The sequence below is a fragment of the Prionailurus viverrinus genome, chromosome D1 (assembly GCF_022837055.1).
Source record: "Prionailurus viverrinus isolate Anna chromosome D1, UM_Priviv_1.0, whole genome shotgun sequence".
Taxonomy (NCBI): Eukaryota; Metazoa; Chordata; class Mammalia; order Carnivora; family Felidae; genus Prionailurus; species Prionailurus viverrinus.
Window position 1 is genome coordinate 68,851,021 of NC_062570.1, and position 17,009 is coordinate 68,868,029.

The window sequence follows — 17,009 nt, forward strand, 5'->3', positions numbered from 1 at the left end:
AAAGCCTTGCCATACATCACATTTCCCTTTTGCCTCGGATGCCAGGAAGCTCAAAGTCAAGTGTGATGCTTAATCACAGCTCTGTTGGCCCTGTACAGAGGGCTGATTTGGTTCCTCTTGATTCCTTTGGCCCTGATTTTCTGTTTTGATCAGCCTCACTGTCCAAACCCATTCCAAGTCCTTTTGCAAAGATATGGGTATGAACACTTGCCCTTTCCAGGGGCAGATTGCAACATTTTGCTCCTATTCTCCCCCCCAGGACTACATCGACACGGAGATGCTGCTGTGTGCGGAGAATGTGAACCAGGACAACCTGCTTTCCTATGCCCGTGAGGCTGCAGATTTCGCCACCAATTACCAGCTGCCATCGTTAGACTATGCTATGAACCATTATGGGCAGCCCGATGTGGCCATGTTCGACTTCACCTCCATGTACGCCTCCGAGAACGCGGCCTTGGTGCGCGAGCGCCAGTCACACCAGCTACTCGTGGCCCTGGTGGGCGACAGCCTGCTTGAGGTAGCGCCCCCCCATTCCTGGTAAAAGACCGATCCCTGCATTTATGGTGTGGCCAGCAGCCTGTGCTGTCGTTCAGCCAGGGGACAGATGGGTGCCCTGCCAGTGTGCCGGACTCTGCCAAGCCCGTGCTGGTCTCCAGTTTGCACCTGCCCTTTGACCAAATACAGAGAAGCTCATTCTATCTTTCTCTCCTACCTCTGGGCTCTTCGGGCCGACCTCTCTGTCAAAGTACAAAATCGGTCAGCCCCGCTCTGAACTTTACAGGCTGGCCTCCTGAGAACATGCACGCCCTCAGCTGGACCATAACTTCTTCCTCGAGTGGGGAGCTCTCTCTGGAGCCTTGCAACATGGAGATCGTAGAGGGTACAAGAAGGCATATGGGGCCCCAAGTCCAGTTTCCGTCCATGGCCTCCCTGCTCAAAGTGCTTCCCAGAGAATCAGCAAATGCAAGGATCCTTAGATAGAATGTTTTCAGAAGGATTACATTTTTATCTTTAAAGTCAGCACTAACCAAAAAAAAAAAAAAAAAATGTGTGTTTATTCCAAGTAAGAGTCAAATTCCAGACTATGCTTTGGGTGCCCATGGGGCAGTTCAGTTAGAACTTACTTCGGTCAGGGGCGCCTGGGTGGCTCAGTCAGTTAAGTGTCCGACCTCGGCTCAGGTCATGATCTTAGGGTTCATGGGTTCGAGCCCAGCGTTAGGCTCTGTGCTGACAGCTCAGAGCCTGGAGCCTGCTTTGGATTCTGTGTCTCCCTCTCTCTCTGTCCTTCCCCCACTTGCACCCTGTTTCTCTCTCTCTCTTAAAAATGTTTAAAAAATTAAAAAAAAAAAAAGAATTTCATTTGGTGAACCAGCCCTTGCTCCCCATGGTGTGTGGGCTGTGACCTGCCCCCTCCGCCCCGTCTCCCTTCTCAGCATTCTCTCATGCTACCCTCCTCTGCTCCTCTACCGGGCACCGTCATTTTCCAGCCACCATGCCTTTGCCCATGCTATTCCTGAACGGGTCAAGATGAGAATCCTACCCATTCTTTAAAATCCTCACAAATGCAACTCTTTGGCGAAGTATTCCCTGATTTCCATCGCCTTCCCCAGGGTGGGGATTTGCCTGTGCCTTTTGTAAGCCCCAAAGCAGTTTTGCTGTTCCTGTGATACAGCACCCTTTACACGGGACTTTGTGCTATAGCTAATTGTGTTTGCGGTGAATCCTAGGGTCTGTCCTGTCACCCCTCACCCCCTCCAGTGCCTCGCAAGGGCCTGGCAAGCCCCAAGTGCTGGATAGAATGGGAAGGCAAAGCGGGGGCCTTTAGAATTAACGGGAATGTTCCACACTTTCTTCTCCAGCCGTTTTGGCCCATGGGCACAGGCTGTGCCCGAGGCTTCCTGGCAGCCTTTGACACGGCATGGATGGTGAAAAGCTGGGACCAGGGCACCCCTCCCCTGGAGCTGCTGGCCGAAAGGTGAGTATCAGCGGCAGGGTTTCCAGCTGGGGGCAGGGCTGGTTCCAAAATCAGACAGGAAAGAGAGCAAGGCTGGCCTTTAGGCGACTCCCGGATGAACCTGGGATGAATCTTTCATTTGCCTTCCCACACGGGCCCTGATTTGATCATCAGCATCCCCAGGAAAACTTTCTCTGTCATGCTCTGCCCCCTTCAGTGACTTCTTTCTTGGGGCCAGGACCTTACGACCTGAATGCAACAGGGAAATCTTGACCTGGAGCGGCCCTGAAGTTGGGGTTCCCAGCACTGCCCGGTCACTGCAGAGCCAGAAGAGGTTTAGGGGGAAGCCTTCACTGCAGTGCTGAGTGTCCTCCCATGGGGGCTGGATTTCTGACCTCCCAGGCCTCTTCTGCTGCTAAGATCCTCTGGGGCTTCCGCCCAGACTCCTGCTGCTGGCCACGTGGCTGTAACAGCTGGTGGACCGGGGGAAATCAGGGCTGGTGAATGGGACAGGCCTCTGCTGGTCTTGGGTGTGGAGGCCAGTGGTCATGGGGGGCAGGCCATAGGACGCAGCTTGGCTGAGTGGTGGTTATAGCAAAACCACAGGTCCCTCTGCTGCCAGCTATGTGTCCCTGCCCTCTTCTTGGGGGAAGAAGGCCAGCATCACTGCCTGTGGACCCCCTCCCACCTTCTCTCCAGCCCTTCGAATCTCCCCCACTTTGTGGATCCATGAGGAACCATGAGGGCCAGGCTTTGAGGGGAGGAGTATACAGACATATCCAAGGAGCCTTTAAGAGCAGAGCAAAGGCGGGGGGGGGGGGGGTACAGACAAGGGCCTGAGGCTGCCCTAGCAACCCCTGACCCCTGGCCTTTGCCTCATCCTAGAGAAAGTCTCTATCGGCTGTTACCTCAGACTACCCCAGAGAACATCAACAAGAACTTTGAGCAGTACACGTTGGACCCAGGGACACGGTACCCAAATCTCAACTCTAACTGTGTCAGGCCCCATCAGGTAAGTCCTTCCCTGGGCCCTATGGGGACCACCCGTCACTGAGCAGTGGGTAGGGGTCATGTAAAACCTTGCCACATTCCAGATGAATCACTGGAATCTACTCCTGAGATCGTTGTGACACTGTATGCTAACTAACTTGGATATAAATTTAAAAATAAATACATTAATTAATTTAAAAAGAAAAAGAAAAAAAAACAAGAAACTTTGCCACATCCCTGGGACTGAGGCCACCAATGCCTCTTGGCTTGGGTGTGGGACCACTTCCTGTCTCCAGGAGAGCTGCAGGAGAAAACTAGAGTCAGCGTGTGTCTAGCCCACAGAAAGAACTAGAACATGTGTGGTGTCCACATCTGCACATATGCTTACGTGTTTATTGTCACCGCACATATGCGTGGCTGAGCATGCCTCCCTCAAATAGTCTCCTCAGCCAGCCATCAAGTCCTTTCAGTTCGCAGTCCAACAGTCCCTTTTGCTCCCGTTGACTCAGAAACACACAACTGCCAACTTCTTTAGGCAATGGTACGAAGAACGGTGTGATGTTCTTAAAGTTAGCCAATTACATTTTCTCACACCTGAGTCCCCCCACATTTGGGTGGACCACTGGGTGGGACCCGTTGCTCTGTGTCTCAGGTTCCCCGGTTCTCTTGCTGAAGGCCATGGCCTCCAGGGAGAGAGGAAAAGATAGATGGTGGACACTGGGTAGAGGCTGGGTCAACCCTGAGACTGGCTTTGGGGGAAATACTGGTGGGCAGCTATGTGGTCTCTTTAAAGTCAGCACTAACCAAAGTGCTTGCTTGCAGGTGAAGCATTTATACATCACTAAGGAGCTGGACCAGTGGCCTCTCGAGAGGCTGGGCTCAGTGAGGAGATCCGTGGGCCTCTCCAGGAGGGGTAAGCAGCCGACCCAGGTCCTCGGCCAGGCTGCTGGCATGGGGGTGGAGTGACCGTGGGGGCACAGACCCTGCAGTCCAGTAGGCTATTCTGCTATGAGCTGTGTGACCTTGGCCAGGGACTTCTCCTCTGTCTTGCAGCATCCTCTTCTCTAAAACCAGGACAGCAACAACACCAACTGTAGATGGGTTGGAGAGGAATTAATATGCATGAAGAACTTAGGACATGAAAGTGAACTGGGGAACTACTTTATTGGGGCCTTGCTTTTCTTTCCCTGTTGTGTCTAGTGTGGGGATCTTGTCTTCCCAGCTAGATAACAAGCTCCACATGCTACCCTCTTTTCCTGGTGGAGGGAAGGGATAGTTACATGATCAATTGGACTCGCTCAGGTCCCCGTCCTGCTGAAAGAGCTCTCTGGCTTCTGTTGCCTGCCTGGACCCCGCATCCTCCCAATCTCTGGGCGCACACAGCCTTACTGGCCACCCCTCCTTCCCTTCATGCCCCACGCCCCACTGCTGCCACCCCTGTAACAAGCTGTTGCACGTAGCCTGGCCAGCCTTTCTAGATTCTTGCCATGGCACAGCCCTCTTCTGTCTTCCCAGAATGCCTTCTTTTGTCTGATGAATCCCTAGACACTCCTCAAGCAGCAGGTACACCTGCTCCATGACTCTCGCTTTGGCGAGTTCCGCTTCCCTGGCAGACGAGGAGCAGACCTGCTCGTGTGCCCCCTGTACCCACATCTCTGCCATCACAGCACGGTGTCATCGTCACCTGCTGCCATGTCTGCCTGCCCCACCAGATGAGATGTTGGCAGGGTCCACACAGTGCTCCCCGCTGTGTTCGTATGTAGCCTCTGACTGGCGCCTGGCCACAGGGGGTCTCAGCGATTCTGCTGCAGGAGAACATGTGTCCTGTCCCAGTATCCTGCCCTCCCTCCCACCACGCTGTTGACAGGGTGCCTTGGGGCTGCACCCATGCCCTTGGCCCTTGCCTTGGTGCTGTTCTTACTGGTCCCCAGGGAGGCTGCTGAGACTTCCCCAGAGCCCGTCACCACTGTGTGTCTCCCCTGGCTGCAGAGTCCGACATCCGGCCCAGCAAGCTCTTAACCTGGTGTCAGCAGCAAACCGAGGGCTACCAGCACGTCAATGTCACCGACCTGACCACATCCTGGCGCAGCGGCCTGGCCCTGTGTGCCATCATCCACCGCTTCCGGCCTGAGCTGATGTGAGTCGGGGGCTCCGGATGAACCTGCCAAGCCCTTCATGGCCCAAGGGGACCCGGGGACAAGGGGGATGAGAGCTGTTCTGCGAGATGCAGAATCTTGGCTTGAAACGTATCTTCTATTGGAGGTTTTCTTAAGTTCTTTTCCATTCGCACTGATTACTCTGTAAGCAGCTTGCGTGACCTGAGTTCCTAATCTGTGATGAGGAAGAGCAGCTCAGGCCGCATGCGTGTGCCTGTCCCCGCATGTCCTCTCTGTCACTGGGGAAATCGAGCCTCTGCCCTTGGGCGTTCTTGTCCCCACGTCCCCTCTGTCATTGGGGAAATGGAGCCTCTGCCCCTGGGCACTCTACCCACAAGAGAAGAATTCCGGGCAAGACCTCATTCTGGGAACCAGTTTGAGTTTTACAGCCGAAAGAATTCGAACTGAGATGTAGACCAATCAGCTGTGTGGCACTAGGCAGGTCACTTGCCTTCTCTGAGTTTGTGTCTTCGTCCACCTATTGGCAATAATGGCAGCATCATTAGGAACGCTGGACACACTGTGATGTTGAAGGCCCAATAATCTATTGATGTTGGATTCAAATCAACTGCAGAGTAACTGCAGGCCCACGAGTACATTCATCCAAAAGGAGGAAAGGAAACCCACCAAAGGGTTAGCAGTCAATACCTTTAGGAAGTGAGGTTGCCTCAAAAAGGGGATGGGACGCTCACTTGTCACTTTATATGTTGTATACACCTTGATTCTTTTTCTTATGAGACATTCATATTACTTTTAGAATTAAAAGCACAAGAAGATAAAGGAACTACTTAAAAATAAAGTAGCAAACAGGTGTAAATTATCTTCCCATTGTTCCAGCCCAGGCAGCAATGCCTAAATCCGATTTGGTCCCACCCTGAGTGAGAAGGAGCTTCCCTGGAGAAGCAGCGGGTGTGTGTGTGAGGGGGGGTGGGGGGTAGGTGGTGGTGCTGGTGAGGGCAGCAGGAAGGGGATGATGAGGGCAGGGGCTGGGGCCACACCTCCCTCCCCACACCCCTGCCCCTGAGACCCAGCAGAGTGTCACTCATAATGCTCCTTATGGGTAAGTTTGTTCAGCCCATTGTTCACACCCATGTCTCCTGTCCTTGAACTTCAGTTTGTTTTGATTCTCCAGCAACTTTGACTCTCTGAATGAAGACGATGCCGTGGAGAACAACCAGCTGGCATTTGACGTGGCTGAGCGTGAGTTTGGTATCCCCCCGGTGACCACAGGCAAGGAGATGGCATCAGCCCAGGAGCCCGACAAGCTCAGCATGGTCATGTACCTCTCCAAGTTCTACGAGCTCTTCCGGGGCACCCCGCTGAGGCCTGTGGGTAAGGCCCTGCTTTGGGGCGTGACTTTGCTGCACCCTTGGGCCATCTCTGCCCCATGCCCATGTCTGGCTGCTCTGCTCTCTGGTGTCATCTGTTCTGGGGCTGGCCCCTGCCTTTCCTCTCACTTTGAGGCCAAATGGGAGCGGACCCAACCCACCCAGACCTGTGTGTGTAAGTGGGTGTGTGTGGCAGGTGCCACGAAAGGTTGAAGGTCTGCCCCTGTGGCTGGGAGGTCACGGATGGAGCTACACAGCCCCTACCCAGCTCACTTGTATCTTTCATTGTGGGTAAGGGAGTTATTTGGAGGGACCTTGTAGCAATGACCCCCTCTCCCACCGCCCTGAGTCCTGGAGTCGCAGTGGTGGGGTCTAACCTCCATCATATTTTTATTTATGAATAGATTCTTGGGGCAAAAACTATGGAGAAAATGCTGACTTCAGCTTGGCCAAATCCTTCATTTCTCACAACTATCTCAACCTCACGTTTCCGAGGAAGAGGACCCCGCGAGTAAGTGTCGACCTGCTTCTGTTTAGTGTCTCTTTGCTCATGGATGGGGCAAGGGGGAGGGCAATGTCCTGCTCTCCGTCTGTTAATGCTGATGAATTACACAGATAAGGTGCTCACGGAAGACACGAGCAAAGCTCAGTTTAGTGACTGACCACTTTTGGAAGTCGCCCCGGCACCGTGTAGCTGGCTTCAGTGACCTGAAAGTGGTTCTAGGAAGGGTGTGGCAGAGAGCTGAGAGTTCACGTGGCTGGAACATTTTTTTAAAGTAAATCAATATTATGCTATATGTTAACTAACTAGAATGTAAATAAAAATTTGAAAAAAAAATAATAAAGTAAATCAGATTAGCCCTGGCTGCTAAGGGGGGAGGGAGGAGACGATTTCTCCCTTGTGAAACAGTTTAGATCAGGATCACAATGGCTGTTAGTGGCAGAGGTGTGTGGGAATACTACACTGACACAGTCTGTTCGGTTAATTTCACCTCCTTCTTTCCTCCCTCCCTCCCTCCCTCCCTTCCGCAAATGTTTATTGTGCCCTACTGTTGGCCAACGTTAGGGCTGAATTCTTTTTGACAAGTAGCAAGTATACAGAGGTGAAGAAGGTATGCCTTTGAGGAGCTCAGAGCCTAAAGAGCTTCCCAAACTTTCCTGACTTACAGCACCATCGGTCCCTCAGTAATTTTTATCACAGTGCCCCTGGCTCAAAAGAAACCCCTATAAGTTCTGTTTGCTAAGTAGGTATACGTCCAAGTAACTTGGTAGGGGTATTTTGCCAGGTGTATAACAGACCTCACCGTGTTTCCCTAGAAAATTTAAAGTATCCTATGACTCCTCTACAAGTATACTATGGGGCCACGGGCTGCCCTGGTACACCGTTTGGGAATTAGGAGCCTAATGAGAAATTGTCATTTTATTTGAATGATGGCATCACCATGCTAGACAGGATACAAGTTATCTTGCTCAACGTGCTTATTTTACAGATCAAAAAAATTAGAGGCCCAGAGATATCAGGTGGCAAGTACTCACACAAAGCTCACCTCCCTCCACAGAGCGGCGGCACAGCTGAGAGTGCTGCGGGCCTTTGCGTGTGTCTGAGTCTCTGTAGGTTGCCGACAGTCTCCTACTTGTGGTCAGTCGTGCCCAGTCCTGCCAGCCCTCCACCCAGGGTGGGGCTGGGGCCACGTAGCCTCCTTTCTTTCCCTCAGTTGTGTGAGCAGTGGTCAGTTTTTCCACTGAGGTCTAGGCTCCCAGCAACGTCGTAGCCTTTGAGCTAACTCCAGGAGTGGGCACGTAATGTTCTGCCACACCCTGTCTACGGGACAGAACGGGCCAGCAAGGCGAGGGCTGGAGCAGGAAGGTGTGTGGGTCGGCACATCACAGCTAAGGGGCCACGCCTCGCCCATGCACAGGCTCTGTGCGAAGGCACCGTGGCCTACCGCACGTCCCACTGAGTGCAAGCCACCTTCTGGAGCCCAGTCATAGGCTTATTTCACCCCAGCCCAGCTAGCTTTCCTCCAAGGATCCCCACTTTGGGCTTCCCCATTCCAAGCAAGCCAATGCAGCCTTTCTGGAAACAGAGGCAAATATTTAACCCCTTTATCCATTCACCAGCTTTCTCCCACCACTCAGCCCACAACTGGGAACAGCAGGGGGAACTGGAAAGGAGTGTTTACACCTATCACTCACCCCGCCTCTGTTTACAGAGTGACAGAATTGAACCAGCCTGGCCAGCTCTGGGTCACGTGGTAGGAATGGTCAGCAAGGCCAGCCAGGCCCTCCAAGGGCTGCTAGGTCCTCACCCTACTTCTCGCTGGCTTTGCTAGAAAATGCAGGGGGAGTAGGTGGGCTCTGCCTGGCCCCGCCCCGGCTAAGTTTGAACCATGTCCAGTCACCCCAAAGTGTGCTAAATGGACTGCCCATCCTGCAAGGGGTCCGGTCCCTCCCCCTGCCCCATTTATGTCTAGGATTTGCCACGCTGTTTGGACAGGTAGAAAGAGTAGGTCATTGAAGTAAGTGCTTAGCATGGGCATTATCTGTCCTCTTGTACCTCAGATCGAATGCTTCCTCTGGGTGGGCTGGTGAGTTAGGCCCCTGGATCACATTCTGCCTTAGTCATCACTGACTAAGAGACGGTCCACCACTCCGTGCCAGTGCAGTGATCAGACCACACACAAGGTACCCCCTCCCCATCTGACCATGTGTCTTCTTGTACCCGCACACTATTTGGTTTGGGGAACCTACCTGCAATCCTCTTTGGCCTTGGCATTTCCCACAAGCAGGGTACTCTGTACGCTCCAGCTTCCCACAGGATGGTCACGGAGGACGTCTGCACAGGAGACTCTGAAAACGGCACACACCCAGAGGCTCCACCATGGTCACACCCAGATGGTGTCGGTGCAGTTAGACACACAGTCCTCAGCGCCCCAGCTCAGGTGCCCCTATGGACCAGGCGTGTAGGCTAGACCTTGCCCGCATGACTACGCCACAGCACACAGCCAGGATCTGTACACATAGGGGCATCTGTATTCATCCTCACCCCCTTTCCCCATCCCTCCCTGGCCCTGCCGATGCCCTCACTAACTTCCCAGAGGAGCATCTTGATATGGGGATTGAGGAGCCCATATTTGTTCACGATGCAGCATCTTAACCTGGAGAGGGTCCGGTTTTCTCTGTGGAGCCAGTCTTAAAAATTTCTCTCCCTCTCTCCTGGTTTTCACTGCTGGCGTTAAATTGTTGTCTCATCCCTAACCCTGATAGCATCCAAATCCCAACCAAGCTGATCAACTCCAGGCAAAATAAAAGACTTTTCACCTCCAAGGACCTTGTTTGCTTTTAGAGAATGTAACTTTCCCCTCAGTCCGCCAGGAGGATCGTCCCTCTGGTGAGTGGTAAATGACTGAGGTTGACCGATCACCTCCGGAGACTGAATGGCCATGCCTGGGGAAAGAAGAAGAGCTTGGGGATTATATTTTCCTCTTTAAAAGCTCTCAGTCTGCTTCTGAAGATCTGCCTCTGGTCCTGTGGCATAGGAAAATTCCCGGGGACTCCAGAGCTCCTGTCACTATGCACCACAAGTGACGTCTGAACACACATACGTGGTCCCTGTCCTCCTGGGTATGTGCTCCTAGACCTACTGCTTGTGGGTAATGCCTGCATTTATGGCCACTCCAGTCACTGCATATAGTATGTTATGACACACTCGGGGCACCTGATCTTTCTTTCCCCATTCTGAGCCCACTTCTTGGAGGACAACACAACACAGATGTGTCCCTTATTCATGACAAGCCCATCCCAGGAGCCACGTTGGCAGCCCCAGGGTATTCATCCTGCTCAGCTGGCTGACTGTGACCCAGGCGGCGGGTGTCTCCATCAGCACTGATCCCGGGAGAGTGGAGTTCACAGAGCATGGCTCGCGTGGGTGTCTGGTCTCAGCAGTGAGGGTGCCCGCCCAGCTCTCCTCTCCTCACTCCTCCCACACAAACACTTTCCAAAGAGCCAGGGGCATTAGGTAAGGAAGTCTTTCTTCCATCCATATTTACTGAGCATCTATATTATGTGGCATTCTCCTGTCGGCGCTGAGGGTAGAGCAGAGAACAAGACAGGCAAGGAGGCTGCCCAAGGATGCTGACCTTCCAGGGGCACCGTCTGAATTCCTCTCCCCTTCCCCAGCTGCTCTCACAGAACCTCCACCCAGCAGCCAGGGCTCCCCACCAGCTTTCTAGTACTTCTCAATTCAGAGATGTGAAGAAAGCTGGGGAGGGTCGAGAGCACCGGGTGCAGATGCTGCCCGGCCGAGCAAGCACCAGGCCTTCGAGCTGCCGCTGTGGCACCTGCGGTTTGAAGGCTGATCTCTCTCCTGTTCTCTGTGCAACACAGCCGGGGATTCTGAGCTAACCTACAGAATGGGAATACGTTTGAAGCCAGGCAGACAAAACCATATTTAGGCCTGCTGGGGATTTGGCACACGTTTGAACCTCCCTTTGCTTGTCTGCAAAATGATGGCACCAACCTCAACACGGCACTGCTCCAGTGCAAAGACAGTACGAACCAGTGCAGGTGAGAGCCTCCACTCTGCCTGCCGTGTGAGAAGGGCTCCACAAATGGTAGCTCCTGTCCCTGAGGAGTTGTGAGTAAACGGAGGCGCCTGTTTTCTGAGATGAGGCAAACTAGTTGGGCTGAACGCTTGGTTCTGCATCGCAGCCGTGATCGATGCCGCACCTTACAGTGTATGAAGCAGTTTCATGCGTATCTCGTTTGCTCCTTGTGTTACCTTTTGAGGAAGGTGGGGCATGTCTTCTCCTCCCAGCTTTAGAGAAGGACAGTCTTGCATGTGGGGGGATTAAACTGCGATGTCCCATAGTGGTGGTGAAAGTCAAGGTCAGAACTAGAATTCAGATTTTCTAAGTCTCTTAACTAGCACGATCCTAATTAACAGTGTGCCACACTTCCATAGCCAACCTGATAAGTGCTGTGTGTACATGACTTCATTAATCCTTACAACAACTTATGAGCTAGATAGTACATCTAGGTGAGGAAATAAGAGATGAAGAAGCTGATGTCAGAGACGTTAGGTGATTTTCCTAAGGTCACACAGCTGGGAAGTAAGTCATGACTGTTACTGAAGAAGAGAAGAGCTCCCTTGCCAGTGTCACTGGCCATCTTTCTAAATATCATGGCTGCCTCTACACATCTGGGCATTGCCTGCAATGGCTAGTCTCTCTTCTTGTGCCCCAGATCTAAATCTCTCCAGGGTCAGCCTACACTAGCTAGCTAAATATAAAGGCGGTTTCCTTTGAACTAACATCACGTGAAGTTGGGCTTTATGGGAACATGATTATCTTGCACTGATCAAATAATGTTTAGCAGGTATATGTCTGATTATTTGTTTAAATGGAGACACCAATTATTTTAAATGCCCCGTAGTATATGGACTTTTTCAAATCTTTAGGAAATCATCATAAGAAATGTGTTCTTGGGGCGCCTGGGTGGCTCAGTCGGTTAAGCGTCCGACTTCAGCTCAGGTCACGATCTCGCGGTCCGTGAGTTCGAGCCCCGCGTCAGGCTCTGGGCTGATGGCTCAGAGCCTGGAGCCTGCTTCCGATTCTGTGTCTCCCTCTCTCTCTGCCCCTCCCCCGTTCATGCTCTGTCTCTCTCTGTCCCAAAAATAAATAAATGTTAAAAAAATTTTTTTAAAAAGAAATGTGTTCTTGGGGGAAAGGCAAAAAAAAGCAAAAGAAAGTGAACTATTCGTGTATTCTCACGCTGTCTCTCACTGGGCACAATAAATACTTTTTTTCCCTTCTTGTACTGCATTCTTCGTAGAGCAAAATAGAGTCCAAGGAGATGGGGTAGTAATGCAACGTTGGCTTCCAGATAGAGATAAAGAGATAAGAAAAATTTAGGTAAATCCCTAAGTTTGAGTTTTTTTCTGCCTTTCTGTCTTAACCTAGCTCTTTAGTTGAGAATCAGTGCTTCCAAGATCAATTCATAAGTAAGAGTAGAGACCGTTCGGGTATGTATGTAGGTAACCTTTCCATATAGACCGAATGTTATTGTCCCATAGCTCAGGCTGAATCAGAGGAGTGGAGGTTACCCCATCCACTTCCTTTATTTCCCCCAAAGGATTTGCGGTCGTCTTAGGTGGTGCTACTGGGCACATTCCGTCCTAGAAGTGCTTTTTGTGAGCCTGTGGCTAACATACTGGGTTTGGATCTCTACAGGCTCTGATGTTGGAACAGTCAAGCCCTAAGCTGTCAAACGAGAGTAAGATGTGTTGCTCTTTGAGGGAAAAGCCAAGTCTTTATTTAAGGTGGAAGCAACACAAAACAAAACAAAACAAAAAAAACGCAACAGAAAACCCTGAGATTATGCATGGAGAGTTCTTGTTGGATAGGACATCCTGTACTTTCTTGCGCTCTGGTCTCCCCCAGCAAACCATTCATAGGCACTAGAGCCGGGGGCCCAGACAGCCTGCGCCTCTAAGACCCAACATTGTTGCGAATAAGGTCATCTGTTTCTCTTGGTGTTTGCCCAAGCGTTTGGGTTGAAACCATTTCCATTCACAGAATAATGATTTATTAAAAGCTGAAGGAAATGTTGAAGGGAAGGCAGGGCCCTCAGATCTGCTCTTTTGTACTGTCTGAACAAGGGAAGCGTCAGATTTCTGAACAAATATCAATGACTAAACAGTGGTTGATCTTATCTTTCAAAATATTAAAGGTGCTGGTGAATGTGGAAAGGGAACAGAGGAGACGGGAGTATAAAAGCAGGGGAAGCAGGTGCTTCTGCTGGGAGCAAGTGGGTACACAGCAGTGTGTGTACTGGGGGGTCCAGGAGTTCCTGGTGCAGCACAAGCATGGGGTGAAGGGGCTGTACTCCTGGGTTTGAGGGAGAGAGTGGCCAGCAGCCCTCCCACTGCATCCCAAGTGGAAGAAAGCCTGGGATTTCAGCTGGCATGCTATTGAAAGCCTGTCTGAGGGTGGAGGCTTCCCAGGGAAGGGAACATCCATGGCCCTCGGGGGCCCGGCCATTTGGAGAAGGCCCCAGCTAGAGACTGATGGCAGGATTCCGGGCAGTCTCACCATAAGCGTCAAGAGGCAATTTTACTCTAAAAGAGAAAAGCACAAAAAATAAAAGATGGGCATTCATTGAAAAGGACATAATGAAACATGAAAAACAAATAACCAAATTCAAAAGCTTTATTGTGAAATACAAAACGTTTGGATACGTTCAGAGTATGTAGCTAGCATGGTGTAGATTCATCGCGACCTTGTGCAAATAACTGGTTTCATTTTGTGGACTGGACTTAAACACTGGTCTTCAGTCTTTGGTTCATCCTGTTACATATTTTTTGCTTACTGATTGGTCTCCTTGTTGGACATGGCATGTTTTCTTTTTTCGCTAAACGTTCTTCCTTTAGTGAGAGAGGTATCCATTTCCAAATCCTAGGAAACCTACTCGCTTTATGTTGCTTTGCAAGCACCCTGCTATTTACTCTTGGCATATTGTCACACGTCCATTGATAGACATCCCAAAGCTCTGTGGGAAATGTGGGTTCAAAACTCTGCACGGCTGCAGAGACCATTGCCAGGGCTAAGATTTGTAGAATGTGAAAATGGGAGCACTGTGCCCATGGATAAATGAAACCAAGCTGTCAATCAGTTGGTGAAACCAAACTGTCCCCCGGTTATTTTTGTAAATCTGTTACAGCAACATTGCTTTATATCCAATTAGTTGCATGGTAAAAATGCTCGTGGCAAAAGTGCTTGAAGCAAGGACGTCTGCTGCAAAGATGCTTATGGCTAACATGCTGGGCATGGGGAGGGAGAGCGGTGTAACCCCAGGGTCAGGATAGACTTAGCTGGCAGGGTGCAGTGAAGGCACTCAATCCAGCCCAACCCCCAGACTCAGCTCCATCGGTGCAGTCCCGCCCATTCCCTCGAGGTCAGGAGGCTGACCGTGAGTGTGGCCTTTGGTGGCCCTTGCAGGGTTACTGCAATGGGCGTGTATAGAGGGGGGTTCCCAGATTTAAATGTTCAGGTTCAGGCAGCAGAAAGGAGGCTGTCAGGGCTTATTGGTAGGGCAGCCATGTGATTTACTGTCTAACCAGGGTACTTTTGAGAGGGAAAGGGAACACTGCATAATTCAGCTGGGGAAAACGATACATCGAAACTGTCCTGGGCAAATAGGGCTGTATGGTCACCACAGTTTTCAGACCATACCTGATGCTATTTTGAAGTTGATAGAATACCATTTATTGGTATTTGCAATGGCGACTGAACGGTGGATTAATTTGCCATCAAATCCCTGGATGGCTGATCGGAGCCCTGGGAATCCCCACCTGTGAGGTGGGCAGTACCACTGCTTGTGGGAGGTGGTCTCCATGTTGGAACATGTGGACAGGCATTAGCAGACCTGGCTGGGGACTGCTCTGAGCCCAGGGTCACTCTGACAACAGAGACAGTCCCCGCCTTGCCTCCAGAACAGAGATTCTTTGTGCTTTGGGAGGTTTCAGAATGATCTTTTGCCATGTGATTCCCACCCCTGCCGACAGAGCCCCCTCTAGGTTCAGGAAGGCTCCCTCCTGTGTGTCTGAAGGGAACTCTGTGATAGTGTGTGTTACAGCGCAGGGTAATTTATGTCTGTTTGTCTCCTGGGCTGGCGACTGTTCGCGGGCAACAGCTCAGGGCCAGCTCCGTGGCGTTGGGGCTGTTAGTGGAACAGTGCAGACTTCGATGGCCCTGAACTCACCATGCTTTCTTGGCCGCTGCAGGTGGACGTCCAAACTGAAGAGAGCGACATGAACAAACGGAGGCGGAGAGGCTTCAACAACCTGGATGAGGTTCGTGTGTCAGTTTAAGCAAAGGCTGGTTGCCTGACGGCCAGTGGCCACAGCGCTGGCCCTTCCTTCTTTCCTCTCTCGTGAACCACTTGGTTCTAAGCTTGGCTTGATGGAAAAACCATCGGGTTCTGGTCCTCCCTCCACTACTTACGAGGTGTGTAACCTGGAGAAACAGAGCCTCTCCGGCTGTGGTTCACGTCTGTGAAATGCAGGCAATAGATTTGAAATGTATGGAAATTTGCAGGATTTTTAAAGATTAAGTAAGAGGGTGTATATAATATGCCGAGCATGATATCTGGCACCTGTGTTAATCAATATATCATCGCTATTAACAGCAAGTAGGAACAGGGCACCAGCAGCCCCTCTTGTCTCCCAGTCATTGTTTCTACCTTTTGTTTTACGCATTTCTAGTCCTTAAGGCAGATGTCCCAGGGCCCACAAGTGCCACCTTCTGGTCAAAGTGGAAAATTACAAGCTACTTTGTCCAAACCAAGCACCGGTCTGCCTCCTGCTGAAAAATCGATCTGGCCAAAAAGAGAGTATCCGTTCCTGCTTCCCCAGGAGGCTCTTTAAAGAGACCGGAGGTACTCATACCATCTGAAAAAGCTGTCCTAACCCCACAAAAACAAGCATAGATGTTGTCAGTGAACTGTAGGATGCCGGCTTTAGCTAGCCTACAGGCGGATGTCATAATTAGGCCCCAAAGGCATGCGGGACAGTTTGTATAATACATTTATACCTGAGTTACAGGACTTAGAAAAGACTTTACCTTATGTGGATGAAGGTGCATTATTGCTGTATATTTTTAGGACACTGTTGTTCACGTCTGTGACTTGCTTCATGTGGAAGCCTCGACCGGGATCCAGACACTGGTTCTCAACACAGTGACCTTTATAACAAATAGAGCTACAAGGCCCAACCTGGGGGGTTGGGGGAATTGCCTATTGTTCATTGCATTTTCTGGAAGGGGCAAAGATGAGCTCAGTTCAAGGAAGCCTGGAGTTCAGCTCATGTCTTAAAATGTGTACAAATACATTTTATCCAAAGAGTTCACATCACCCTTTTCCAAACCGTTTCTAGAACTTCTTTGATCCCTTCAAGAGAGTTTGTTTCTCTGTCTCTTGGCTCCTGTGTGCGCAAGAAGCCAGTGAATAGGGAGGTGGTTGAGCAGAGGAAGCAGAGGCTGAGGGACAGGGTAGGAGAGACCTCCCACTTTCCCCAGTATGGGGTGTTGACTCTCACTTACAGTGCCTGTGATCTGCCCCTCCCTCCTCCTTAGAGGCTTGCCTGGGATGCGTGTCTCACGTGGAGGTCTGCTCCTGCCTTTCATCCGCGGCTCATTTGAGGGAGTGTTTGTGCTCTTTCTGTCGATGGCAACACAGGAGTCAGAGTGTGGGAAGAAATCTGGTTACTCCTGCCCCATCTGAGATGTTGCTGGACTGTGATCGGAGCCAGCCATTTTGCTAAAGTCAGATTTAACTAAGGAATAATTCTTTCCAAATACTCGCTGCTCAAAATGTAGGCCAGGAGCCAACAGCAGCAGGATCACCTAGCAGCTGGTTAAGAATGCAGTGTCCCTTCCCCCAGACGCCCCCGAATCTGAATCTGCATCTGAAAGAGAGCTGCCGGTGATTCCTATGCGCATTAACCTCTGAGAAGCGCCAGTCTGTGACCCAGTGTCTTGGCCCACTTTGGCTTTGTGCAAACAGTGACCACTCCAGTAAACCTAC

General features: G+C 51.1%; 1 protein-coding gene across 6 annotated transcripts in view; it reads left to right on the forward strand.

Annotated features, from left to right (window-relative positions):
- The window catches only part of MICAL2 (microtubule associated monooxygenase, calponin and LIM domain containing 2), a 222,237-nt gene that overhangs the window by 100,606 nt on the left and 104,622 nt on the right, over window positions 1-17,009 (forward strand). For all 6 annotated transcript variants that reach the window (XM_047823892.1, XM_047823887.1, XM_047823888.1 and 3 more), the window contains exons 9-16: window positions 260-517; window positions 1,860-1,975; window positions 2,840-2,966; window positions 3,767-3,857; window positions 4,934-5,081; window positions 6,233-6,432; window positions 6,833-6,939; window positions 15,211-15,279. In XM_047823892.1, coding sequence (XP_047679848.1) covers window positions 260-517; window positions 1,860-1,975; window positions 2,840-2,966; window positions 3,767-3,857; window positions 4,934-5,081; window positions 6,233-6,432; window positions 6,833-6,939; window positions 15,211-15,279 — 1,116 coding nt within the window. The remainder of the gene's footprint in view (window positions 1-259; window positions 518-1,859; window positions 1,976-2,839; window positions 2,967-3,766; window positions 3,858-4,933; window positions 5,082-6,232; window positions 6,433-6,832; window positions 6,940-15,210; window positions 15,280-17,009) is intronic.